This window comes from Diabrotica undecimpunctata, chromosome 1, assembly GCF_040954645.1.
Source record: "Diabrotica undecimpunctata isolate CICGRU chromosome 1, icDiaUnde3, whole genome shotgun sequence".
Lineage (NCBI taxonomy): Eukaryota > Metazoa > Arthropoda > Insecta > Coleoptera > Chrysomelidae > Diabrotica > Diabrotica undecimpunctata.
This window is the reverse complement of record NC_092803.1, coordinates 196,868,163-196,895,983: the sequence shown is the minus strand read 5'-3', so window position 1 is coordinate 196,895,983 and position 27,821 is coordinate 196,868,163. Positions and strand designations below refer to the sequence as shown.

Here is a 27,821-nt window from a genome sequence, read left to right as displayed (position 1 = left end):
ATATACATTATTCTAAAAAATTATATATTTAGGACATCATCCAGCCTAAAACCATCGCATACAAAAAGAGTATCTTCTCCTCACCATCTTCTTATGCTCCTTGGTAATATTCTTCTAACGTGCCTTTTAAAGTCCCTTTGATGTTTATTAACACCGCAAGACTCTCGGCAAGACTCGGTAATATACACATCTTTATCAAAACTTACATGAACGTAATATCATATCGTCGGCTGTATACAATAGTGGCTTAACTCAAAAATTGACAAATTAACATCACCAGACGGCTTAAAAAAGCCTTATTTATGATCTACAAAACTGGCACAATAATAATAGCAAAAATGTCCGCTGGACGTCACTAGTATACAGTAGCTATGTCGGTTGAGATACATTTTTTCTTGCAGTACTGGCTCTTTTTAGTTATGCAGTGGAAGTCGAACCCCGTCGATATTAAGTTCCTATGCAATACCGGCACTTATGAGTTGTCCCACTATAGCAGACAATTTTAGATATTTTCAAACTGTATCAGTGAGAATTTTGGAGATGTGTCACATTAAATAAAAGGAATAAATTTATTGTTTTAAAAATGTCAGATCCAAAGGGTTATCAGAAAAAAAGGGAATTAATCCTATCTCGAGCAGGAGTAACGTTAGTAATATTATCAATATTATTTAATGTATAATTCCAAATAATCGATTTAGTAGAAAAATTTATACGATTTTTTGATTACATTCACCGGTTTAAACAAAAAATAAATCCATTTTAGTTCTGATGCGGACCCTCATTACGTGAATGATGATGTTGATGATGTATAGTCTAAATTTACAGAGGTCTCTGATGAAAATGTGGAGACTAAAGTACCAGAAGACGTGACAATGAATAAACCTAAAAGTAGGAAATGGAAGGCTTGTCCGGACCAATGGAAAAGAAATGTCAACAAGTTTCTTAGAAATTCGTCCCAAAAATACACCAATGTTTACGGTAATCTTGTACAGGCTCGCAATTTAGGTCCGTCTTGCAATCCATGAAGACTAAAGTGTGGTGAAAAATTGACGTTACAAGAAAGAACTCAGATCTTTGAGAAATATTGGTCAATGAGAAATATAAATAAACAACGAAGTTGTTATATTCTGAGATCCATGTCTGTAATTAAACCAACATATCGATATGCAGATAAAGGTAACACATCAAACCGTAGTTGTAATCATGCATTTTGTTTGGAAAACCGTGATCAGAAAAAAATAAGAGTGTACAAAAGATTATTTATATCCATCATTAGAGTTACTAATAGATGTATTCGAACTGTTATTGGGAAGACGGAAAGTGGCTTTATAAGCAACGATCAAAGAGGTAAATATAGCACGCATAAAACATTTTGTAACAAAATTATGAACAGGGTTCGTAAACGCCTTTCTTCAATTCCGACAATGGAGAGCCGCTATTGTCGAAGTAGTACCTCAAAAAAATGTAGAGAAGGAGGTAAAACTGGCAGATCTGTACAATGATTATAAAGCTGATTGGCAAAGAGACAATGACGCATTTGTAAAAATTGGTTTATATCGTAAACTTTTTAATTATAAATGTAACTATTCATTTTTTTCTGCCAAAAAGATCAACGTCAGTATTGTGGAAAATACAAAAAAATCGGGTAGTGAAGAAAAAATAGCCCTAGAAAATGCTTATAATAACCATCATAAGGAGAAAAACTTAAGCCGGGAGCTAAAAATACTTGACAACGAGAATGTAACTAACTTACAAAAAGTTGCTTATTTTGACCTACAAGCTGCTCTACCGACACCAAAAGGAGACTTGCCACTTTCTATTATAAATCTAAGCTGTCAACATATCATTTCTCTATATGTGAACTTCAGAAAAAGTGACTGGGAAATGTGCACAGTTATGTTTCGCACGAAGGAGAAGGCAGTTAAGGTGCCATAGAAATTGGTTCGTGGCTGCTGATGTATTTGGAACAAACATCTATAAAAACCAATTCTGACGATTTGAAATTCAGATTTTACTCAGACAACTGTGGTGGCCAAGTAAAAAATAAGTACCTGAATTACAATGTATCAGTACGCTGTAACTGATTTCAAAATTTCTTCTATAACTCATAGCTATTTGGTTGTCGGCTATACTCAAAATGAGGATGACAGATGATCTCCTTAAAGAAAGAAATATTACTAAAGTTTTAAAAGGGGGGCCTATTTATCCACCGACTTATTACGCTATGCTGATCGAACTGCTCGTTGCAAATAACCATTCGAAGGACACGAGTTATGTTATAATGATTTTTTTACCAAAAAAAGTTAAATTCTAAAACAGCGACAATTTTAAATAAAGATATCAAAGAAATACTTTTCATTTTAACGATATTTGTAAAATTCATGTTAAAAAAAATCTCTGGTACTCATTACTATTTTAAAACTTCATTTGCCGAAGAGGAGTAGGTACAGATCAGTTGACAACACCAAGAAAAAAAAATTAGAAAGCATGGATATTATAGAACTAGAAAAGGCTTACACTGATAGCCTGCCAATAACTGAAGAGAAGAAAAAATACCTTAATGGCCTTTGTGAAGACAAGAGTGTTCCAACAATTGACGCTGATTTCTATTGACATTTAAAGCATTGTTAATCATAACTTTTCCTATTATTATTAATATATACTTTTTTTATTTCGTTCTTCTTTTCGTTTATTTCAGTTAATAGGAATAACAAAAAATGCCAGTCTTGTCTTTGCCTTAATTAATCTTAAAAGACAAAATGTTGATGTGCAATAGTGGCACAACTCAAAATAAGGGTTGAATTTAAAAGTCTGTTTTACAATTAATAAAAGTCTACCTAACGCTCTCCCAAATACACAAAAATTTATTTTTTTCAAAAATCCAAATCCATGTAGTAAAACAAATACGACGAAATTATTGGCACACAAACTTTAAACCCCTGTTTTGAAAATCACCAGTTTTTGTGTTGTGCCACTATTGCATACAGCGAACCAAAAATAATATTGATCGCTGTGACTCTTTCTTTCATTATATCAAAGACTTTATCCGTCTCTCTCTGATTTTTAGATACTTTATTTAATTTTGGTCACTACAAAAAGTTCGTGTTACTTTCTAGAAATAATGGTAATATTATAAAATGCCGTATTTTAATTCTTTATGTATAAAGCTTCCTGTATTCTTAAGCACGACTATCACATCGAATTTGACAAACAACGATTCAGTGCCAAAGCAAGGGAGACTAATCTTCGACTGTTGAGTAAGTACCTAGCTTTTAATCATATTTATATGTCACCTAATTTAGATGCCCTCAAGGTTACAAGTTCCATGATAGTACCTGTGTCAATGAAAACGAATGCATGTGGCTACCATGTGTAAACGGTGGTATCTGTAGAGACTATGACCCTCCTTTAAGATACGAATGTCTGTGTCCATCGGGATATACGGGAGGTCATTGCGAATTAGAATTGGCGTCCGCTGGGGCCATAATGCCGTCGACCGATTTTATTTTAGCCGTAATCGTGTGCTTGTTAGTACTACTAGGTAAGTTTTAACTTATTAAAGAAAAGGAAAAACTAGTAAGATGTTTGTTATATATTTTGCTATTTCGTTTTGAATAGAAATTAATTTTAAAAAGTTTTAGAAAGTTTTGTGCAATCTGACTAGTTTATAGCAGCTAAAACTACAACATATATAGAAAACGCCTTGAGGGATTTAGGTTTAATAGTTATTTAACACAAGAGATCATGGACCTCATGGACGTAAGACGAAAACATAAAACAAACCCAATAGAATACAAACGAGTCAATAAAATCATTAAAAAAAAGTGTAGAAAAGCTAAAAAATGGATGTCAACCAAATGCCTAGAAATTGAACAACTTCAGGAAAGACACGACACCTTTAATGTCCTTAAAAAAGTGAAAGAAATGACAGGTAGACAAAGAAAGAGACAAGAAACAATACTAAAAAATAATAATAATAAGAAATAACAATACTAAGAAATAATAATAATAATAAGTTAACCCTAGATCCAGCACAGATCAGAGGTAATGTAAGTTGATAAAATCTCACCAGCTCTGGGGGTCGTGTAAGATGCCCCCATTTTTAGTTAACAGTCTATTGCATTTACCTTTGTAAATTCCATGAGGATTGTTTTTGTTACTGATGTTCTTCCAATGTTTTTCTGTGGCCAAACAATGTTTTTAACAACTTTTTATTAAACTGAAGATGGAATGATTCAATTCCGAAAAAATCTTCTTTAAAATAAAAGTTTTAAGCTTTTAATAAGCATTTTTTTATAGCTTGATACACACGAACACCACATGCTTTGTATTCAACAGGTATACTAGCTACTCCTGGATATCTCCACTTCATGGTTTTGGTCGTTTCACTTTTAATAATAAGATAATTATAGGTACAGAAGACAAACTGGAGAGATGGAAAGAATACATTCAGACATTATTTACGATGATAGACCTTGTTCTTCACCATTCACGGATGATCGAATAAATGAAAAAGGTCCAGAAATAACAAAAAAAGAAGTTATTTATGCAGCCAAAGTTCAGAAAAACTGAAAACCCACCGGTTCAGACAATATCAAAGTCGAAAAACTTAAATTAATTGGAGACAATGCAAATAAAAGCTTCGACTTGATAACAGCATTATTTAATATGACATTGGTAAAGTACCATCAATTGATATAAGGTTGAATGCTCGAATAAATGAACTTTGATAAAATAAAGGCAGATATCGAGCACAGTTTTATTAATTAAATCTTGCCCAAGTACTTTCGCTCCTAGAGCATCTTCAGGGGCATTTCGTCAATTTTGGGCTATCCAAACCCAACAGAATTGATTGTTGAATAACATGGTTGGGAGCTTGAAGATGAAACATATAAATTCAAATGGTTTAGTGGACCTCAGATGCCAGAATCAGTTCGAGAAGTAGTGATTGAAAATGAAGCAGATAACGAATGTGATATTATTGAAAGTGAAAGTGACGAAGATGATGAATGTGATGACATCAATGAGAGTGAGAAAAATGACGAAATTTTTAAAGTTTTTCAAAATTTTTTTTTCTTATCGGAAAAATCGTTCGAAAATTTTTGGAAAAAATCATGGTATAACTTACAGAAAATCGAAAGGATTCTACAAATTAGATTTTACCTCAAAAGATTAAGAAAATTTTCATTTACAGAAATTTTTTTGGGAAAGTTTTGAGGAAAACTCTACTTGACGCTTTTCAGAATAGTAACAGAAGTGAGCATACAAATTTTCAAATCAATCGGTATAAAAATATCATAATAAAATCAGTTTGAAAATTGTTACCAAGACCTAAAATGCGCAGGCAAGTGGTACATTTGACCCCGTTTTATGGCTCTCTGTACCAACCCAGCTGTCCACCCTTTTGGATTTAGAGTTTTTAGGGATGAAAATGGTGGACATATTACTTATCGTTAATTTTTCCCCAAAAAATTGCAACTTCACCCTGTCCGCCACCCCTTATGTATCCACTCTCGCGTCCGCCCTTTGGGATTTATTTGACAACCTTTTGTTGGCCAACCACCTAGAGCGGAGTTGAGCCGAAATACATTGATTTCGTGTTCCGTTTTAAATTCGTTCAATCTGTACATATTAGCATCCATGATAATGGTTGACCCAACTCTTATGAAATAGTATTATTACGACTTTTTGTCCTCTCTTCGAGAATCTTTTGTCCTCTCTTAATATAAAGATTTAATAATAATCAGTTACCCAGTGTCCTTGACATTTCCAATTGATTCAGATGATCTACAAACATTTGTATTTTCCTAAAAGTATTTTTTCTGCTATATAAAATTTGTCTGGCTCCAGTAGTCCTTGAACATTCCATAATGCGATGAGGAGAATTAATTTATTCATTTGATAAATAGCATGTTTCACTCCAGTTGACCCAAAATCAAGTTGCCTAACACCAAGATAATCAGGTGATTTCCATTGTCTGCCTTATAGCATCACCGTGGGGTATCAGTCGGTTGAATCAAAATGTGGTTGCTGTCTATGAATATATAACACCAAGTCTCTATGGCCTGGTGCAGTAATTACACAAGTGCTGCCCTTAACCATGCCCTCAGTTATTACATGGTTAAACATTATTTTTACCTCTCCTGTATACCTAAAGAAACGTTTTTCTACCAACCAAGGAAACTCGCTGTAGGCGATGAGGTACCTCCAGCGTCTGTCTTACGTGAAGTACTGAGAAACTTTTACTCAATTTTTAGCCCCTCTTTCACACAAGCTAAGACTAACACAACTTAATTGCTACAGATTACACATAACTTTATAAAAATATATTAATTTGCCTAAAATTTCAAAATGATTAAAATGAAACATCTTAAAAGTTTGACTTACAGTTTTAAGCTAATACCTTAAATAATATAGAAAGTTTTACATAAAGCATATGTCAATAATTTACTATATTTATATTATTCTTCCATATTCCAGTTTTTTAAAGCAAAAATATAATTTTTTTTTTTTTTTGAATAAGAGCATTTTTGTCTTATGTTGTTAAAGGAAATCCATTAGCTAAAATTGTTTTTCTTTATTTAATACCTTTCTGATCCTGGCAACATCTGAATATCCAGTTAATAATAAAAAAATAGACGTATTTGTTATCCTGATGGTAATTCAAAACGTCCCTGTAATTTACAAGGCACCCAGTGATTTAGAAATATTTCTAATACTTCGTCGTTGATGAAATTTCAGTCTTTGCCTATATTTCTCTAGTATCTCTACCACCCCTAACAAGGCTCTTTTAGTACATCTGTTATCTAACCAATTTGCTAATGTCCAGTCCCCCCGCTTTGTGAGCGCAGTGATATTGTTCTTGTCATATTTGTGAGAACTAATTCTGAATTGAAGCAGTTGACTGGTGTGCCCAATATAGACACCTTCACAGTTAGTACATGGTATACCATAAACAACGTGTGATTTTTTGGGTTTTGGAGTTTCATTCTCTATTTAAGTGACTAAAAATTTACAAAATGGCCCAAAAAGGTTTTAATGTCTGTAGAACTACTCATTTTAATCCAGATTCATTTGTGAAGTCCGCCAGGTGATAGGTTCGTTTCGATGTTAAGTAATTAAGAAAGAATAAAACACATCTTTACCGAACTGGACCTCAGTTTATTCGAATTATTTAGTTCTGTACTTTAATGGAATGTAGAAGGGCATTCTTGCAATCACGCACGAGCTGCGTCACTCAGAATTAGATCAATAATTCTTATTTAAAAAATAAACAACTTTTGACCCAGGTAAATATTAAATAATATTTTATATTATTTAATATTAATTAATCTATATAGAATAATTATTTATAAAAATTTTAATAATTACTCCCATCAGATCACACATTTATTAAAATTTGCCATATGCTAGTGTAAAGCGTTCTGGTCTTTCTCTGAAAATGTTTATATAACACGTATATATTATATTAGATTAAAAAGATAAAACAAAATCCTCTAGAGATAAAACTCTAAAAATAAATTCATTTGAAAGTTACTTACAAATAATTTTTTATTAAATTATGGTGAATTCTGTCTTGTTTTACAAGTGGAAATATTTCAAATGATTTTAATTTTGATAATTGTTCAATTGCATGTAAAAATAGAAGTGAATATTACAAAACGCACAAACTTACTTACTACCCCTCGGTAAAAGTGATAACCTGTCAAGTTATGCTTTTATACTTATAAAATTGGTCTTCACTTTTACTATACTGTTCACAGCACTGTTTCATAGATTGGATGTTCATGTTCACACCTATTAGTTCATGTATATACAAAATAAATATAGTTATACAAAAATATTATCAGAAAGTTTAAGGTTTTTAACATAAATTCGGTCATACTCGGATGTCTCATGGTAAATAATGCTCGTCAGTTAGTAATTAGCTGAAAAACAACTTAAATATAAAGAGGCTGTTACCTGGACCTCTAATGAATACAAACAAATATCTAGAGGTCGTTATAAATACTAAAATCTTCTAGAAAAATGTTATTTTATATTTATAGTTATATTTAGTAGTAAATATATATATATATATATATATATATATATATATATATATATATATATATATATATTCCTTAGGTCTTTCCAGTTACCATGCTCCAATCATGCAATTGTTCATAGAATCATTCAATGTATCTCGCCAGCTTTTGTTGTGTGCTGATTATACCTTGCTCTTGTATTTTCGATGTGTTTTTTGCTTTTTGTCGGTTTCCAGTGTCAACTCCACTATTTTCCATTTGATTTGTTCGGATTTTGACGTATAGAGTTTATGTATTTCTTTATTTTGCCAGTTTTCGACAGGTCTAACCATACATAGCTTTGAGAAAGAAGGTTTCTTTGTTCAAAGCCTCTTGTTATTGTAATCTGAATGATCAGAATATATCGACAGTCTATTCGCCTTCTCTCTAGAAACTTTGTTTATCGAATGTTTAGTCAAAATTCTGCTTATTCTGGTGTTTGAAATTTGTGTAGTCTAGAGAATATTCTTTTTCATATTGTAGTGAAAAACTTAGCATCAATAAATAAATATTATCAGGAATTAGTGCTTCTCTTATGCTTATACCAATCCTTGTCCCAAGTGGCCAGAAGCAGGTGTCCTAAAGGTGTGCATAAGGCTGGTGATTAGAAGCAAATTTTCGACAGGTGTGCATTATAACTTAGGTGTGCTTAAGGCTGATTGCCGGAAGTGCTCGTACTCATTAACTCATATGCTGTTTAAGACCTACTATGCAATTATAACTACTATTTTTTACAACAACTTTAGTATTATCGTTTTGATATTCGGTAGATTCAATTTTATATCAAACCTTAAACATTTCTAATAATATCTTCGCACCAAATTTTTTAACCAATATTAAATTGTTTTCTAATGTTCCAGTCTTAGTGCTCGTATTCGTCGTATACAACAGACGAAGAGAATCTCACATCAAATACCCCGGTCCCGATGATGATGTCAGGGAAAACATTATTAACTACGACGATGAAGGCGGCGGTGAAGATGATATGACTGCCTTCGATATTACTCCTCTACAAATTCCAATCGGAGGACCTCTACCTGATTTAGGACCACCAAAGATCGGATGTAAGTATGAACATGATCGTTTTGTGGTAAGAGTACTGGACGCGTTCAGGATTACTTTGCATGCGTAGTGTAAAAATGAGTGTTCGTGGTGATCTGTACTGATAGGGACTGCTAGTCCGGAATCTTGTCGTACGCGGTTACTTAGTCCGTAGTTCAGAACCGGTTCAACCGATCCTTGGGATCTGAGGAAAACTTAGAGTTCGAAAATGCGCAAGAGGAATTTCAAAATATTTTTATATATTCTTTGCTCTGTGCGTTAAACAGCCGATTCGTCAACGTTGGCGCCTTTATAGAGCGTTTCTTAAGGAATAATTTCCACCACAAATTTGTTTAATTTTATTGATTTATCTGTGTTATTATTAACTTATTATCGATCTTTTTCTCCCCTATTTATGATTAAGAGTCTAAAGAGTCCTCTATTGAAGAGTCGATGAAATAGATATACACGCCATTTTAATGATCTCTACATTTATATAATATTACTTCCTTAGTTTCCATTGGAAAACCACACTATCCATTATCTTGGTTCATTTCATATATACTGCATATTGCGATATGACAAATCTAAGTCTAAGTCTAATAACTAAACAAGGAAAAAGAGAAACGGAATATTTTAAATATAACTTCTTGTCCTAGAAAATGTTATTTTGATTCTTGTCCTTTTTGTATTTATTTTACTATTTATTTATATTTCTATATATTTACTACAGTTATCATGGGTGTTGGTCAAGAACCCAACGTAGGAGTCTTCATCGAGGAACACAAGAAACGAGCTGATAGCGACCCTAATGCGCCACCTTTCGACGACTTGAGGAATTATGCTTATGAAGGAGGCGGCAGCACGGCTGGATCATTGAGTTCTTTGGCTTCAGGTAAATACTACATACTAAAAGTATCACAAATTATGTATTATTCTTCAGTGAATAGCAGATAACTAGTTATTTGACTCAATTTAATTCTTCCACTCTTTGACATTTACTCTATTTTTCAATATCTGGTTTCTTTTACCAAGGATTACCTATAAGACTAGGACCCAGGGCTGCTTTATCCATTGGGCAATATAGGCAGTTGCCTAAGACGGCAAATTATGAGAGGGCGGAAAAAATACTTCACAAAAAGTATTTGTATATAAAAATTAAAATCGAATAATATTTAAGGACATTTATCAGTGGAATAAAAGTGGGCATTCACATCTAGAAAACAAATTGCATTCTCTTAACACTATTCATTCGAAAAGAACGGAAGTCGTAAATTTAGGGATTATTGGTCCACTGGTAGCACTACAAAGGTGGCGAGCTATTATAAACGCTTAAATGTAAATGTATTTTGCACATTAGGCAGAAATTAAAGACTTGATTTGGATTGATTTATACTGAAACTTTGGAAATACCATTGTAGATATAAGTTTATTTTGGTCAAGCCAAAAAGTCAGTATTATTCAATTTTTAAGTTTGCAACGTGTTGTTGCAACAATAATTACACTGACCACAAGAGGACTTGCCATTAGAGAAGATAATTCAGTTATAGGATCGGTTCAAAGGCAATTTTTTAGGTTGTTTAGAACTCATTGCAGAATTTGATCCATTTTTACGCGAGCACCTTACTAAATTTGGAATAATTGGTCAAGGAAACTGTAATTATCTGTCACAACACTATATGCGAGGAACTAATAATTTTGATGGGAAGAAAAGTAAGAATTAAAGCAAGAAAAATACTATTCTATAATAGTTGCTTTGACACCAGACGTGTCTTATGTTGATCATCTAGCATTTTTAATTCGTTTCTCGTGATGGTATGCCGACTGAAAGATTTATTAAATATATTCCATCTGAAGGTCACAAATCTGCTGCTTTGGAATAGACAGTGATTTCGACTTTAGAGGAATGTACCATTGATTTAAGTGATTGTCGCGGCCATTCATATGATAACGCATCCAATATATCTGGCATATATTCAGGGCTGCAGGCCAGAATAAAAAATCACAATAAACTTGCTTACGTCCTTTTCTCTTTACATTCTCTCAATTTAGTAGGATCTTTGGCAGCAGAATCCTGTCTGACGCAACTTTCCTTTTCATTTTTTTACAAGAATTATATACATTTTTCTCGGCTTCCACATATAGATGGAAAATTTTGACTAACAACTTGAAATCACCTGTTGTGACATCTCTTAGTGAAACTAGGTGGTCCGCAAGGGTGAACGCAACTAAAGCGTTATACACTGGCTTCAACGAAATAAAAAATGCGCTTTTTAATATCCCTTACGACGAATGTCAAACTGCAACTGTCAAACATTAAGCAGTTTCTATATTTAAAAAAATGGACACTTTTGAAATCGCTTTATTAGATGCCATTTGGCGACATATTTTAGAATTACCTAATGATCCGATAATCTAATATTACTTTTTTCTTAAACAGAACGTTCATCCAACACTGTGTACCTACTAAATATAATTATAGTCCAGTCGGTATAGACGAAAGAGGCCTAGCCTTGCATTCTTGTAAGCGTTGACGTCATGAGCAGCAGGCCACAGACAGGAACAAACCTGTCTCATGAATAAAGGCTTAATTTGTCTATCGAGTATCTTCTTTAGAGGCTATTACTTCGTTTTTCAATACCATTTATACCAGCGGACAACTACCTAATGGTTGGTCTAATTCAGTGTTGATAGCTCTACCTAAGAAGACAACAGCAAAACCTGTGCTGATTATAGAACCATCAGTTTGTTAAACCACTTATTGAAAATTTTTCTGAAGGTAATACATGGTCGTATCTACAATAAATCCGAGGAATACCTGGATGACAAACAGTTTGGTTTCCGTAACGGGTTTGGAACGAGAGGGGCACTGTATGGAATGAACGTACTTGCTCAAAGATGTCGAGATATATCTGTAGACATATACTGTTGTTTTATTGACTTCCGAAATGCATTTGATCGTGTTAAGCACTCTATATTGATCGAAGCTCTAAAGACATTGGCTTGGACGGCAGAGATGTTCGAATAATTACAAATTTATATTGGAATCAAACAACATCAGTTTTAGTAGATGGTGTGGAATCACAGGCTCTTAATATTAAAAGAGAAGTACGGCAGGGATGCCTCTTGTCACCCCTGCTTTTCAACGTTTACTCCGAAAGAATTTTCAGAAAAGCACTTTCTGAAAAACAAGAAGGAATACTTGTGAACGGCGAAGTCATCAATAATTTGCGATATGCGGATGATGCAGTATTTCTAGCTTCTAGTCAAGAAGATCTGCAAACACTACTTGATAGTGTCGTTGAGAGTTGTAGGGAGGCAGGTCTGGATCTGAACATACGGAAAACCAAAATACTCGTAATAAGTAAACAACAGCATATAAAACCGTCTATATATGTAAATAATACCAAACTTGAGCAAGTTGATAAAATCGTTTACCTTGGACAGCAATTAAATTGTAACGCAGAAAGTCACGGCGAAATTAGGTCTAGGATAGAGCAGGCTAGAGCGGCTTTTAGAAGGATGTCCAAGGTGTTATGTAACAGAGACCTAAAATTGGCATTGAGGATCCGCCTACTTCGCTGCTACGTGTTCTCGGTCCTACTTTATGGTGTCGAGTCCTGTACTGTGAATAAAATCGATCTAAATCGCCTTGAGGCTTTCGAAATGTGGTGCTATAGATGAATTTTAAAAGCTTTCTGGGTGGAGAAGATTCGAAACTCCACAATACTAAAACCTCTCAGCAAGACTTCTGAGATCATAAAAAGCATCAAGCAGAGAAAGCTGCAGTATTTCGGACATGTAATGAGACGTCCCAAATATAGGTTGCTACAAAATGTCATGCAAAGAAAAATAGCAGGCAAACGCAGTCCAGGACGACGAAGAACCTCATGGTTGAAGAACTTGCGAGATTGGTATAGTGTTGATACAAGCATGCTATTTAGGGTGGCAGTGAATAAAATTAAGATAGCTATGATGGTAACCAACGTTCTGAAAGGACATGGTACATGAAGAAGAAGAAAACTCTCTTCGAAGTACACTTATTGTAATAAAAATTATGACAATTTAATTTCTTTAATTTTAAAACCTTTAAAAAAACTGTATTTTCACATTAACCCCATGACTAGAGATTATTTTCATCGCTACAAATACTTTAAGTGCGTATACCTACTTAAAAGTTTCCATTTTCTTAATAAATTATATTTGGGCTAGAATATGCGTAGTTCTCATGGACATTTGTACGGCTCTTTCTTAAACTACTTCATTTAAGTGTTAAAATTGCATTATCGTTCTTAAAATCTTATTAGTTTTGGCCTATAATTAAGAAACTGTGAATATTTTCCCATGTGAATGAAAACCACTACTTCTTTCAATTAGCTTTGGCCCAAAGTTAAGAAAGAAAGAGCAAAACCCAATTTCAGTTAGTTCTTAGCTGTCTGTCTTAAAATGGCTTATGATGTTTACATTCATAGCAAATATCTCATGTTGTTTAGTTGTGATGGAACCGGCATTTTATGTAGTAAGATTTGTCAATCTCTCATTAATTTATTCGATAAGAAGAAGTATTTTTCTGTGCCTAAAATGCCTAAAAAACGCTAAATTTAAACTATCACATTACAAACGATCTAAAACATTTAAAAATGCTTTTTTTGATTACACAATATGGTTTTCGAAGAGACAATTTTATCTACAAACTTCACCTAATATCGTTTTCGTGAAAGTATTTCCCGTGGCGTGCGATCATTTGTGCTGTGAATGTTTAAATTCGGCGTTCTTTTTTTGGCATATTTTAAATGACTCATATTTGTTACCAAAACTCAAAATCGAAATTTTAGGCTAATGATGTTGAAGATTGGGCTCTAATAATGAAAATTGATATGTTTAAGTTTATTGATCTCATGAGAATCGTAAAAAATGGTAAAAATCGCTATAGAAACTCACTTTATTTGCAGCAATACACAAAAATTTTATAAAAAGCTGTACTTTTCATCTTTAAAATACATTTTGATTTTTGTCTATAGGACAATCTTATCAAAATCGATATCGAATTTTTACCGTCGAGTTGAATTGAAAATTCAACAGCAAATTTTCTCAGATTGCAGGTTTCTCAGCAAAATTTAGCTTGTTCGAATGATTTTTAGTGGTCACATCACTGACCACTCGATTATAACTACACCCTCAGAGCTTTAACCATCGAATTTAACTGTCACATAATTAACGTTGCACACACACTACATAGAATCAATTGAATTGAAGATAAACTGTTTCTCCGAATGATTACTCACGTTTTTATGCACAGGCAGGCAAAATCTCAAACTCGGTCACATATGTGACCCACAGTCCTGAATCTTTATCCTCAAATTAATAAATTATATTTATTTTCAGGCACAGATGACGAAGTTCAAGAATACGAATACCTGGGCGCCTGGGGACCTCGATTCGATAAACTGGCAAACATGTACGGCCCAGGAGAAGAGACTGAACTGGAAGAAGAATAAATGTTACAACTAAAAGTGAACAAAAATAAACATTCCTCCATCTCAAAATGCTTTCACGCGACCTCAACGCGTGTTCAATAAGACTGTTTTTTTGCAGTTGTACTGCTATTTAAATAATTCTAGACAATTTACGATGCACCCTTGTATACGAAGGTCTGCATAAACGCCATTGAGATATTTTCCGAGTTGTTTGTATGTTCGATTTATTACTGATCAAGTTTTTGCGGCAAGTACGTTAGTTGAGGAGATTTATCAATTGTAATCAAATAATTATTAGTTTGTGTTACGCAAATTAAGTAAATGCGAGTTACCGAGTGAATTATTTGATACTATTTTAGATTCCCACTTAAATTACGTGAGGAGCACGTGCAATTCTCACATAATTTTAACGAGCTCGTCTCACAATGATTTAAGGCGTGAAAAACTTTATTTAGATACTAATATTATACCTGTACGTGATTTGTACAATTCTGGGATAGGACTATTCGTGCAAATAAATAATTTTGTATACAAAGACGAAAAAAATATCAAACAGGTTTAAAAAGTTCCAGTTTATTTTAATAAGAAAAAATGTATAACAGGACCTGATAAACTACTATCTGACCTCAAATAGATCGAGCATCAACCACTGTTTGTCGTCTTCTGACTCCCAGTATTGTCTAATCATCTTCAACATCGTCTAGATCCAGCGAAGAAGTCTTCCTTTGTCTTCTAATCCTATTTCGCACTAGAGATCCTCAATAAACAGATTTGTAAAACTACTTCGTTAAAATTACAAAAAATACAAGGCCTAATGCATATTTTTTGCAGATATATCTCCTCCTCTACGTATTTGCTTGTGACAAATATCGGTAAAGAAAGTGTTTGATGGTTTATATTATTAATAAAACGCTGTTAATGATACTCTACATTAATATATCCCATTATAAAGAAAATATAGAGACAACGAAGCCAAACTCATGAAATCATATTCAGTAAATAAAAGTTTAAGCATTTTTAACAAATTTATACATTTTAGTACATTTAGTGAAATATATCAACCATGAATCGAATAGTAGTAGCGACGTAGACTTTTAGCCAAATGTTGATTTTAGGCAAGTGTTAAGGTTTTAAAATTATAATATTTTTTATATTCATAAATTTTTTTTTGTCAATTTTTTATATATTTTCATGAAAATGAATGAAGTATCTTTTGGTTCTAATAAAACCATTAGTTTGCACCAACTTTTTCCACCTTTTAATAAGAAATGTATGAGCTCCACTAGGTAACTCAAAATAATTCAGTTCGGTATCTTGTACTTTTTAAACGTAAAAGTTTTTCTATTGGTATTAAGACTTATTAGAATGATTATTAACATTACCATCTGATCAGCAGTTACCAGTAAGCAATTTTTCTCTAACCTTCATTATTACTAAGAAAATTAAAACTAAGACTTGTTTTTTTTTATTTGAACCCATATAAGATCTATAGGGTTCAGTTCACAATGATAATAAGAGAGGCTAAGTACAATTATGTTGTTTTCACGAGCTATTTCGTCGACAGCGTATTTCTTGAATTCGATTATATGTATCCTCGCGAGATTTAATAATTGTTGATGATGTCACCTTTTCGCAAGGTAGTTGCTGGTGTTGGCTCCAACCGTCGACTGTGCTATGATACATTGTCCATAACAATGACAGAATTTGCTTCAAGGTTTGGTAGAATTTTTGAAAACCAACCTTCAAATCTTTCCTCATGGTAATCTTTGGTTTTCTTGAATTTGAATAGTAACAAGGCATTGTCCAAAAAAACGAATCCTTGCCTATATGAGTTATTATGAGCCTTCGTGCTTTACCCACTGGTGTTTTTAAACCTGTTGAAATCTTACCACATCTTAAAAATTTTCAAAATCTTGCCACACCTTTGAGAAAGTATGTCATTGATTTAGTCAAGTTTCATCTAAATAGTTCACTTTTCGCCTTCACGACGATACTCTTAGATTTTTTGTAAGTGATGTCTCCGCCAAAAGATAATTTTATCTTTTTCTATAAAATCACTGCTCCTGCTTCTTTTCAGATATTTAATGTTCATTTGCCCTAATGTTCGCAATAAAACACATCGGAATTTATTTCAACTTTCATTAAGGTTGATGTCCTCAATTTCCTCCGAATAGCATATTTGGTGCCATCTTAACGCTGGATGCGTTTTCTACTTCTGGTTTCAATGTTTTCAAGAGATACATTATCCGATTTTGCCTTCACTTTATTTAAAATTTTTTAGAATTCTGTATTCAGTTCTCGTCGACACTTTAGTCAAATAACTACACAGAGTAACTACATCCTTGTGCAACGTACTTTTATTCCTTTCACGAAGTTCACAATACACGCATTATATAATAGTTTTTTCTCCCATCGAAAAATTTGGACATCTTTTACGTTGACTACTCTCGCTTTCCTTATTGCTAACAACACTAAAATACGTGTTCACTGCTTCGAAAATCTAATGAAATGATTAAACCGATTTCATAATTTTATGTCACACTGAAAGAAGTAATAAAATTTTACGACTTCCTGTCTTCGCTGTCGACAAAAACTACTATGTAAAAAATGTAAAATTATTTACAATGTGTTTATGTGAGTCATATTTACTTCGATGGCAAAACAACTGAATCCCTGAGTTACCGGCTTTCATTGACGATCGCGGTTTTAGGGAGGTTTAACTATTACCTACTAACATAAAATTATTTATGATAATTAACTCAAATGTCAATAATAATCATTCCTACATTAACGTGATACATATTATAAATAGGTATTTCTTCAATACAAGTAACTTTGTCTTAACTTCTTATGAAATTTTTCGTACGTCATTGGAAGACCCACAATAGCACTGAAACGTTACTATTACTTCTAAGAATTTACTACCCATAATTTTGGTTCTCGATTATAGAGTCCTCTAACAAGATCTGTATTGTTGATAAGATGGATGGCCTCACTATTGTCGTATTGAAGAACACGTTCGTGTCTGGGCAAATTTTTCGAAGCGCTTATGAACAGCATCCAATTTTAAAACCCTGTATAAGTCATGGGTTCTGAAGTATCAAAAATCGTTGACAAGGCTTCTTGGAACTATTGGAAATCTCTAGGTGACATCTTACTGGCACAACCCCTCAGCTGGCGCCATATATTCGTACAGGTTTTATTGTATGTTTATATCATACTCTTGTGTAAGTACTTGTAACATATTTATATAACTATATTATAAGTATACTTACATAACTATACAAAGAAAAAGGAACTGGTCTAAAGGAAACAAGCATTTACTTAAGACCATTTTTATTTTCTTTGTATTGTCGCTTGAGTATACTTATACCTATAATTATACTCATTAGAGACGTGGCATAATTTATATTTGATAATCTATATTGTAATATTTCTTTTTTAGTAGTTAAGTAACATTAATTGGAAACTTGACGAGTGGCTGTAAATTGTATAGTCTGAAAACGGTCGTCCAAATTCCAATAAAACCACAGGAACAATTTAAGCAAAATAGTCAAAGGGCAAATAACATACTATATAATTGAATGCATAGTGTAAATTTCATTAAAATTATTTACACCTATCGGAAATTGTAGTCAGATATGGTGTGGAGTAATTGGCGTTTACCGGTTAACCGTAATTTACACCAAATTTTCAAATTGCCATCGATTCCTGTAGACCATTTAATTAGTTTTAACGAGAATTTCTTGCATTGATACGCCAACTATTATATTTGCTATTAATTGTATCTCTTAAAATGAAATATATGTTACGTGATTTATTTAGCTAACCCTTTTCTCTAATACAATATAATTTTACGAGATTACATAGGTTTAAAGTTTAAAAAAAAACAATGATTTGTATTTGCTAGGATTTTTGAGATCTTATATTTTTCATCGTTATTTATAATAGTCAATATTTCCTGTTTTTTTTTATTCCTTGTTACTCAAGGGAGGTTATCACTTAAATATTTTTCGCTGGCGTCCAATACTCTTTCGGGCATCAGAGATTGGTCTGGATATTTTGACTTTCTAACCACAATATCATCCATTCTACTGATGTGCTTGTTTAATTCTTTTTTTTCTTTTAATACTCAATTCTTCTTTGATGGTTTTTCTTTTTGACTTTTCTTTAAGATTTTCTAAATTATTCTACGTGGTAACCTCATTTCTGTTGCCTCCAAAATTTACAAAGATAGGATAAGCGGAAAATCTTCGCGATCTAAATAATCTTGTTCATCAGTTAGAGGTAGATACATTTCAAGTAAAACCTTCAGACTTTCCGGCAATACATTCCTTCAAAAACAAGTTCTACCATCTTTCAAGGAATGGAACCATTGTGTCATTGAGAATGATTGTGTCCCCTGGTTTGTGCAAACTTTTGAATGTTTTATATTATAATGTCAAGCAAAAGTTTGCTTTTGAGGACAAAAGACTCATCAGCATTTAAATGTCATCACAACTGAGAAGCAGAACGTAATTCAAAGACACTTTGTGAAATAACGAGTCGTACTATACAGCTTGTCTTTTCTACACTAGTGTTCTTTTATTGTACCTATTGTAAAGTGCCTATTACCGTAAATAGACCTTGAAAGAATCATACATATTGGACACTAAGTGTTGCTTTCTGCATATGCGATGGCCTCTATATAATATATGAGGACATCAGAAAGGGAGTATAACAACGCTGGTTCCTACCCTTCGACTGGATTATGTATATTTCGAAATTCAAAGGAAATAAAAAAGTGCACCCATATACATTTAATTCTAACTTATCAATATACTACAGCAAATATTTGTTTAAAGTTGAGAATAATTATAAAGCACACAGCGACAAATAACCAACAGAATATTTTGCGTTCAATACGGTAATACAAGAAGGTAATAATTTCAATCATTAAAAACCTTCAGTCAAAAAGATCTTAAGTGACAAATATCAATAATCAATATAAAAGCACAAAGAAATAATGATCGTCACAGGCCGTGGATAAATTATCCTTACGAATAATAATAAAATTAATACAATTATTATTAAAAGCCAATCAAAATAGAATAAGTAATACATATTCGAATAAGTCAGTAAAATTTTGTATACACGATAAAGTTAATACTTGGTAAACGAAACGAAAAATAGTTCAGCAACAACAAACAGTTGTAAACTTGCAACGAATAATTGTATAATAATGTAAGAATTTTAGACAATTAAACCTACTTGTGAATCAGTAACAATTCAATGGATATAACTTTGTACTTTACCACGTGATGTGGTTATTGGCCGAAACCCTACTTGGGTGAGCTTCCAGAACAAAATGATGAGTTAAGATAGGGAGTAGTTTCTCTTCGGGTGACTGCATTCCGGAAATCGAAGTGGAGGCAACGATTAGCGACAATGTTGTTTAATTCTTGTAGTTGGTGGTGTTTCCTTCTCCTTTGATTCGTACCTCATGCATTTAGATAGGGTTGCTGGTACAATGTAGGAATAATTTCCATTTTATATTTAATTTAATAGTTTGTCTTCACATCTATCAAATCCGAAATATTTTGAAATATATAGACCTTCTTTCAACCACATCATTCTCCATCCTTTTAGGACTCACTTCTGTTGATATTATCTTCCCGCTTACTTTTGTACTATGACTCATCAATTTCGGAAGAAGTTAATGAACCATTAGTATAAATTCGAGGTCGTTCTGATCGTCATCTACGAATTGTTCCCATATTCCTTTTAAAATAGCACAGAAATATGACCCTGTTATTTTTTCTGATATACGATGACAGTTAAACAAACGGGAACAAACTCTCAGGTTAGAAACTATATCTTCTTTAGTTTTTTGTTTATTTTCTTTGATGACGAGGATCGTATTACGACTTGCACTTTAATTTTAGATTAGTTTTCCTTCTCTTGGTTTCCTCACTTTCTCACTTTTACTACCGTAGTCACAATCGCTCACACTTAAGTGATTATAATGTATTTGGACTTAGCTCCATTGTTCTGGTTCGTCCTGTTTGGTATTTTGGTCTCCTGAAAAATTTTCGTGGATAGAAAAAAAATTTCTGCCTATTTAATTGTTATTGTCTCTTCTTTGGCTAAATTTTGTCTGTCACTCTTTTAATTGCAAACCAATCAGTAAATAGAAAGAAATGTCTTTCTCCTCACCGTGTTGGTCTTTGGACTTCTCAGATGGTGCAGTGAGTACTGCCTATCACCACTGGTCACAGCACTGCTTCTTTTAGTGGGACGCGCATTAGTACTACAAACTTAAAACAGAAAATTAAATATTTAACCTAAAAAGCCCATTTGAATATTTCATAAATCCAATCCCACTTTCTATGTCTACTATAAGGTGGAGAGTGCCTCAGTGACACGTGTCAATTAGTTTGTGGCGCTAATTCTAGTTCGACTTTTGTAGTCGCACATTTCCCCCGATATTATTTCTGGTAGGCATGTTTTTGCTTGGTTCTGTTTTCCTCTATGAAGTTAAGTGATATGTACATGTACAATCCAAAATTTCATTCCTGTGTGTTGTGATTCCCCTTATTTCTGTAATATCTTTACGTTTTCTGATCCTTAAAGTTATCTTCTCATCATCATCATCACCCAGTCCTTTGCGTCTACTGCTGGACATAGGCCTCCCTCATTTTTGTCCATTGTACGCTATCTTGAGCACTTTTCAGCCAATTTCTTGACATTTTCTTGGGATCGTCGGTCCAACGAGTAGGGGGTCTTCCTCTACTTCTTTTGTCTAACCTCGACCTCCACTCAAGCAATCTCTTCGTCCACCTTTCATCACTGATTCGGGCGACTTAGTTGGCCCAGTTACATTTCAGTGTGGCAATTCGGAAAATTACATCGGTAACTCCTGGTCTTCATCTTAAGTCCTCATTTCTAACTCGGTCACGAAGCGATATATTTAGAATTGACCTTGCCATTTTCCTCTGAGCTATTTGCAGCGTTTTAGAAGTTGTAGCTATCAATGTCAAAATTTCGGCACCATAGGTTATAACAGGCAACACACATTGGTCAAATATTTTACGTTTTAAAGAAATTGGTATATCGCTTTTAAAGATGTCTTTGAGTTTTCCATAGGCTGCCCATGCTAGGTTTGTTCTTCGTAGTTCGCATGTTTAGTTATCTCTTGTGATCTTTATTTCGTGTCCAAGGTATATGTATTTTTCCACCAGCTCTACTTCGTTGTCTCCAATATTAATATTTCCGCTAGGTACTATAAATAGCTTCCTTTTTATAACTAACGACTTTGTTTCATTCAAGATCCTTTCGTATTCGTTATAAGACCCTTTCGTTCGTAAATACTTCCAATATAACATTTTATTGCTTTATACGGCACTACGATACAAAGAACTTGACCTAAAGTTATTATTTCTAAGTGAAAAACACTTTTTGTTTGTGAAAATATATTAAAAATTAATCTATTTAAAATTTTACAAAAAAAACTAAATTTGTTATCCGTTATCTTGGTAAAAAATGAAGTAAATGAAGTTAAAATTACTACTGTTACACTTAAACTGCATATTTATGTAAAAGACAATTTTTTATGGATGTACTAAAAACGATTTTAGTTGATTTATTGTACAAGCGATAAAAACCATCCATCTTTTTTATCGATATTGTTTTGATTGAGATTATAGACTTTGATTATGTAGATGTTAAGTAGCGAAATGTTGTTAATCTTAATAATATTTATATTGACTGATAGTATGTTGGAGTGTTGATTGGAAAAATCTCAATGGATACCACACCAAAAATTATTCTTTCCCCACTGCCACATCTCAATGTTGATTGTCCCCTCAGAAATTGATATTTCTATCGTCCCGTTTATGCAGAACTTTGCAAGGTTGATGCAGAAAAGTTGCATGAGTTTTATTGTACCTACCTACCTACGGCACGAAGTTAATAGGACTTTAATACAACTCCACGGTACGAGTTTGCCTGTATTCTTCCTTTATACCTTGATATTTATAAATAGGTGATGACGCCACAAAAAAATTTGGCACAGATAATGGTAAACAACTCGGCAACACTGCCTCTATGTAAGTAATGGCGTCACAACCTACTTAAAATAAACAAGGTTTAACTTAATTATTTGAAAAAATATTTAAAGAATAAATATGTTGGTATATATAATACGAGTTAAGTGTATCATACAGAAGGATTATTTTTGATTGCACTGTTTAAGATTGTAGTTTAGTAGAACTGATGATCTTGCTAAAAAGTTTAATTTAATACTAAGTAGTAAGAGACGAAGAAGTTATTAGTAAATAGGTCCCTTCTCTTTCATGAGCTTACTTTTCGTTAGGATTTAACTTTTGTATCTTTCAATTCTTGTTCGTAACTATTTTTGTTTACCATTCTTAACAAACAGATGTCATACTTGTACAAAACAATTTTTTAAACACGATTTTAATGATTATAGTAAATTAAACTTGTTTTTTTCAGAAACTTATATTCTTTAAAGAGCCTCTTTGTTAGTGTATGTTAATCATCTTTGTCCTTGGCCATGCTGTGACTGGCTGGCAAGTCAGTTTTCTATATTGGATGAGATTTTTCTTGACTTTTTTATATATCCTGGATCAATCCACTTTATTACATCTTCTGGCTATCTTACTTCAGCTTTAAAGTTTTGTTGTTGTTTATCTAAATTTATCTTAATATTATATAATCTATATCTCTGACTTAGAACAAAAATATTTCTTATATACTGCTTAATAAAACGGTTGAGCAGCACAAAGTTTTGGTAAAATTTTATGAACTTGATATAGTTCTTCTGTTGACGTCGTGGCTTGATCGTATGGTTATTTTTGTGTTCTTGTAACTAACGTTAAAAAATCTCAAAACTGTTGTAGTTTCCATAGCTTCCACTGCAATATCCAGTTCGTCATCCTTTTCTGGTATTCGTTTATTATATGAAAAGTTGGATATTTAATTATTATTGTCAATATTTTTGTAGTTTTTTCCCTAACAGCTTAACTGTATATATTAAGAGGCTTATAAAGACTTCTATGATATTATTTTGGAAATATTCATACATTTAACAAAATTCCTAACCTAACCTAACCTAAAAATTTTTTTGACAATTTCAACTAGCATAACAATTATTGTTGTGTAAATTTATACAGTATCTGTGGTAGTATCTTATTCTAACGGGATATGTTTAAATATTTTTTCTAAATAAATTTACGAAATTCGACTAAAAGAATGTAAAAATATGAACAATCAGTAGTTAGAATATTTCGTTTTAAGTTTGTTACCATTAGTTGTTGTAAGTGGCGCCGTATTTAATTTTTTATTTGTGTATGAACAGCGCTATATTTGGGTGATACGGAAATTGAGTTTTTCTTTAAAAAATCTCGAAAACTTATGTCTGAACCTGGCTGTAAGTAATCATTCGTTACAAAAAAGGCAAACAGTACTCTTCGATTTCTTCCAATTGCTTTTCATAACAATTTCTACAGTTATTTCACTGCCTGTTCTATGTTTGGTAAAGATTTTCATATTGTTTATGTTAATTTTAATGTACAGGTCTTGAGTAAGTCACTGTTTCATCAATTTTTATAAAATTCTGGAATGTCAAAGTGTATTTTTTTTTTTTTTTTCAAAAACAAACATTGTACTAATTATACAAATAAGTATTTAATTTTAAGTTTCCAAAGAATTTGGAACTGTTTTTAACGACAGAGTACACGAAACAAGTTATTTGGAATTCAATAAATGCTCAACATTTATTTTCATCTTATTAGTATGTATTTTAGCCAGACCTTTGTCAATTAATGTGAGTGTTTGAGATATTTTAAATATATGAATTTCACTCCATATACGCTGTTTCATATCCAATATGTAGGAGAGTTTTATAAAAGAACATTTCTGGAAAGACAGCAGCGACCTCTAGGTATGAATAAGTTGATTCTAGGCAAACGAAATTACTAAATTTTTAATAAAAACATTTTTTAAAGCTCTCTTTAGAATACGAAAGCATTTTAATACTGTAACTTGTGTTTATATAAGTGAAACATTGTGGGACTGTATTGAAATTACCTAAGATATGAATACTCTTGTCCTCTCTTAAGAGCCAGTATTCCTGCAAATGTTTGTGGGACAGTCACTAAACTTTAGGTCAAATTACAGGTTTAGATTAGATTTATCTGCGAAAGTTATGTGTGCGGCTGACTACAAGAGATTTAGCAAATGGGCAAAGTAGATATGTAAAAAAAAAGCAGCGAATTTATCAGGAACACCAGAAAAGAGACAAATCTAAGACTGGAAGCTAAAGCAAAGATAAAACTGACCAATAAGTTCAAAGTAGGGTTAAAAATATGTAAGATGAACAGTTTTACATCCATAGATGAATAAACAAGACCAAACTGAATAAGATAAAACAGTGCATTATCGAAAATATAGTAGAATGGATGAAATTACAAAACTTTGTTATAATTTATGACAATAAATTGTCGAAATTAGGAAAAGAGCAGACTAAAAAGATAATGAGATAGACTACCAACAAATGTTAGGGAAAGTGCTGGTTAAAAGACACTTAAAACGAGACCCAACATATTGTTTGGAGAGATTTGTGTATAATGAAGCCGGTTCCTTCTAAGGAATTATTGTCGTCACCTACGTGGTAAAAACTGTGTCCTTATTTTATTTTAATTAAGGGTTCGCTACGTCTTCTGACATCGCTGGAACCGACTATGTCCCACTTTATGTTTTCTAGTTCCCACTCAAGTTCAGTAAGTTTTTCGTCGGATAGTAAGGAACGTGCATTAATATGTTCCTATATAAAGTGTCGTCTTATTCGGGTTATATGGGTTAACCTAACCTAAATTAACCTTTTAGTATGATTATTTGTATAATCTAACAATGATTTGTACCAACAAGTCTTCGCTGCTGATTATGATGGTTGGTTTTTTAAAAACTTAAAATAAATAGACCACTCAAAGTTACATAGGTCCGTTTTATCTGTTTAAGTGCTACTACTCCCTCTCTGGTATTTTTCAGTCTTATTGTCAGTCAGTCTTGTTGATTTTCTGAAATATAATTAAAAAATAATGGAAACTAAAAGGTATTAAAAACGGTCCAAGAAAATATTATAAGAAGAGTATATGACATAGAAGAGACAAATTCCAGATAGAAGATAGGAAATACAAATGAATAAAGTCATTGAACACTATACTTTACGTTTTTAAATCTCTTGTAGCTGGTATATTGAATGGAAGAGTGTGTTTTAACTGTATATAGAGCATCGACTTCACATCGTTTTTATATAGCACTCGTATTATATACAATGTTGCCATAAGTTTTATTATCGGACATTTTGTAATAATTTATTAATGCTCACTAGAAAAACCTTTATGTTGTAGTTATGTATATATAGTTCACGGGAGAAAGCGACCGTATGAATGCAAAGAGAGTCAGTGCCAATTATAACCTATATATGTAATAAATTCTGAATGCTGTGTACCAATTATAATATGTGTTTGCACTTGTGTATTATTTGAAATGTATACTTAATATTCTTATGAAATCGCACTGTATTACCTAAAAATTCGTGATCATTTGTCCATAATTCATTCGTCATTATTGTATCGGTAAAGGATACTAAATCTGACGTCGGACGAATAGTGGAGGTTCGAAACTCTTCAAAGAAACTTCTAATAACACGTAAAAGTCCATAAAATATTTCATTTCAACTTATTCCTAAATGTTATAAGGAAGATTGTTAATATAGATTTCTATATGGCAGTAATTAAATTTAATATATACTTTCTTCATTGTGTCTTTCTTAGTAGCAATGAGGTATCGAAATTAGTGAGTATCTAGCTAAGATCAGATCGGTCTCAAAAATTTCTCGGAACGCAACGCTACAGCACCGAATTAAATGCCGTAACGTGTACTTATCGGTAAAACACGTCAGCTAAGTAAGTGGATTTGAATAGTTCATGAAAGATGAACCCAAAAATTTATTAACCCTATTTTGTGTGTATTAAATCAAAATTAATATCAGTCTTTGAAATAAATGCATTAATATGACCAACTTGCACGAAAGTCAAGTATTTAAACATAAGGTGGAAACGAAATAGGACTTTTGGGTTTCTCCACGTAATTATTGGTTTCTTTGTACAAAAAAAAAACCACCTCATATGACGTCATGACAATAGTACTCCATTAAGTAGCTTCAATGTGCATTTCTTTTATAAAACCTTAGAATAACAAGACTAGAACTAAAGAATTTTTTGGAATGTTGCTCTGAAAAGCACATTAAAGCGACTATTTGCTTGATATCCATACAGTGGTTAGTTTTGACTTGAGTGATTTTTAAATAATTTACTTAAATATTAGTTTGTGTCAATAACTTTGTAGAAATGTTTTGTCTTTTTTTGTACATGAAAATTTTAATTTGAAATTTTATTGAAATAAAATTCTATAGTAAAGTAACAGCTCTTTTTATTTTTATATTTTACCAGACTGAATAACCCGACCCGGTGAACTTATCACCTGACAGATATTTATCTAATGGAATGTGCGGAAATGTCAAAGAGCACGAAACAAATAGTCCATGCTTAAAACAGACAAACTAAAATTAAAAAATTAATTCGGGACATTCTAAACGACTGGTTTTGTGATTTATTTATGTTCATCGGTAAATTGTAGCAGCTTAAAGTCAAATGACAAATCCTTTGCAATCATCGGTATTATACACGAGAATTTTTTAGGAAATCCGACGAAATTCGGTGAAGAAGCTATCGCGGCAATGTATAACTGGTTGCATATCTTAGGGTTACTGTGTAAATTTTGGCGGATGTGTATTTCCATTCGTCTAGATCAGGGGTTCCCAACTAAATTTTTCCAAGGACCTCTTCATCAAGGTACTATAATGACGAGGACCCCCACTATTTCCTAAAGACCTAAACAAACCTAAAGTAACCTTAAAAGAGCCAAAATATGTGAAAATATAAATAAAATTAATGCTATTTAGGATTTATTTGTGAAAATACAGAGTACTTACACAAGTACATTATTAGTTTTAATTTTCACTCCTCAATTAATGAGATACGTTGAATTTAATCTTAGAATCCATTATTTCTGTAATGTTAGGTTCCAAACTTGAAACTTTTACTCTGAATTCCGACCGCATGTCAAGCCGATTCCTAAATTTGTTTTTCATTAAGCACATGGAAGAAAATGC

The 27,821-nt window shown here is 32.5% G+C and overlaps 1 protein-coding gene across 4 annotated transcripts in view; it reads left to right on the top strand.

The window, feature by feature from the left end:
- Positions 1–16,765, top strand: part of LOC140432833 (neural-cadherin-like) — a 1,025,931-nt gene extending 1,009,166 nt beyond the window's left edge. Inside the window, exons 10-13 of one of the 4 annotated variants that reach the window (XM_072520963.1) lie at positions 3,303–3,541; positions 8,927–9,130; positions 9,841–10,002; positions 14,493–16,765. In XM_072520963.1, the coding sequence (XP_072377064.1) occupies positions 3,303–3,541; positions 8,927–9,130; positions 9,841–10,002; positions 14,493–14,605 (718 nt within the window). In that variant the 3' untranslated portion in view covers positions 14,606–16,765. The remainder of the gene's footprint in view (positions 1–3,302; positions 3,542–8,926; positions 9,131–9,840; positions 10,003–14,492) is intronic. The other 3 variants (XM_072520962.1, XM_072520961.1, XM_072520960.1) reach the window with 3 other exon arrangements.
- Positions 16,766–27,821: the final 11,056 nt, after the last annotated feature.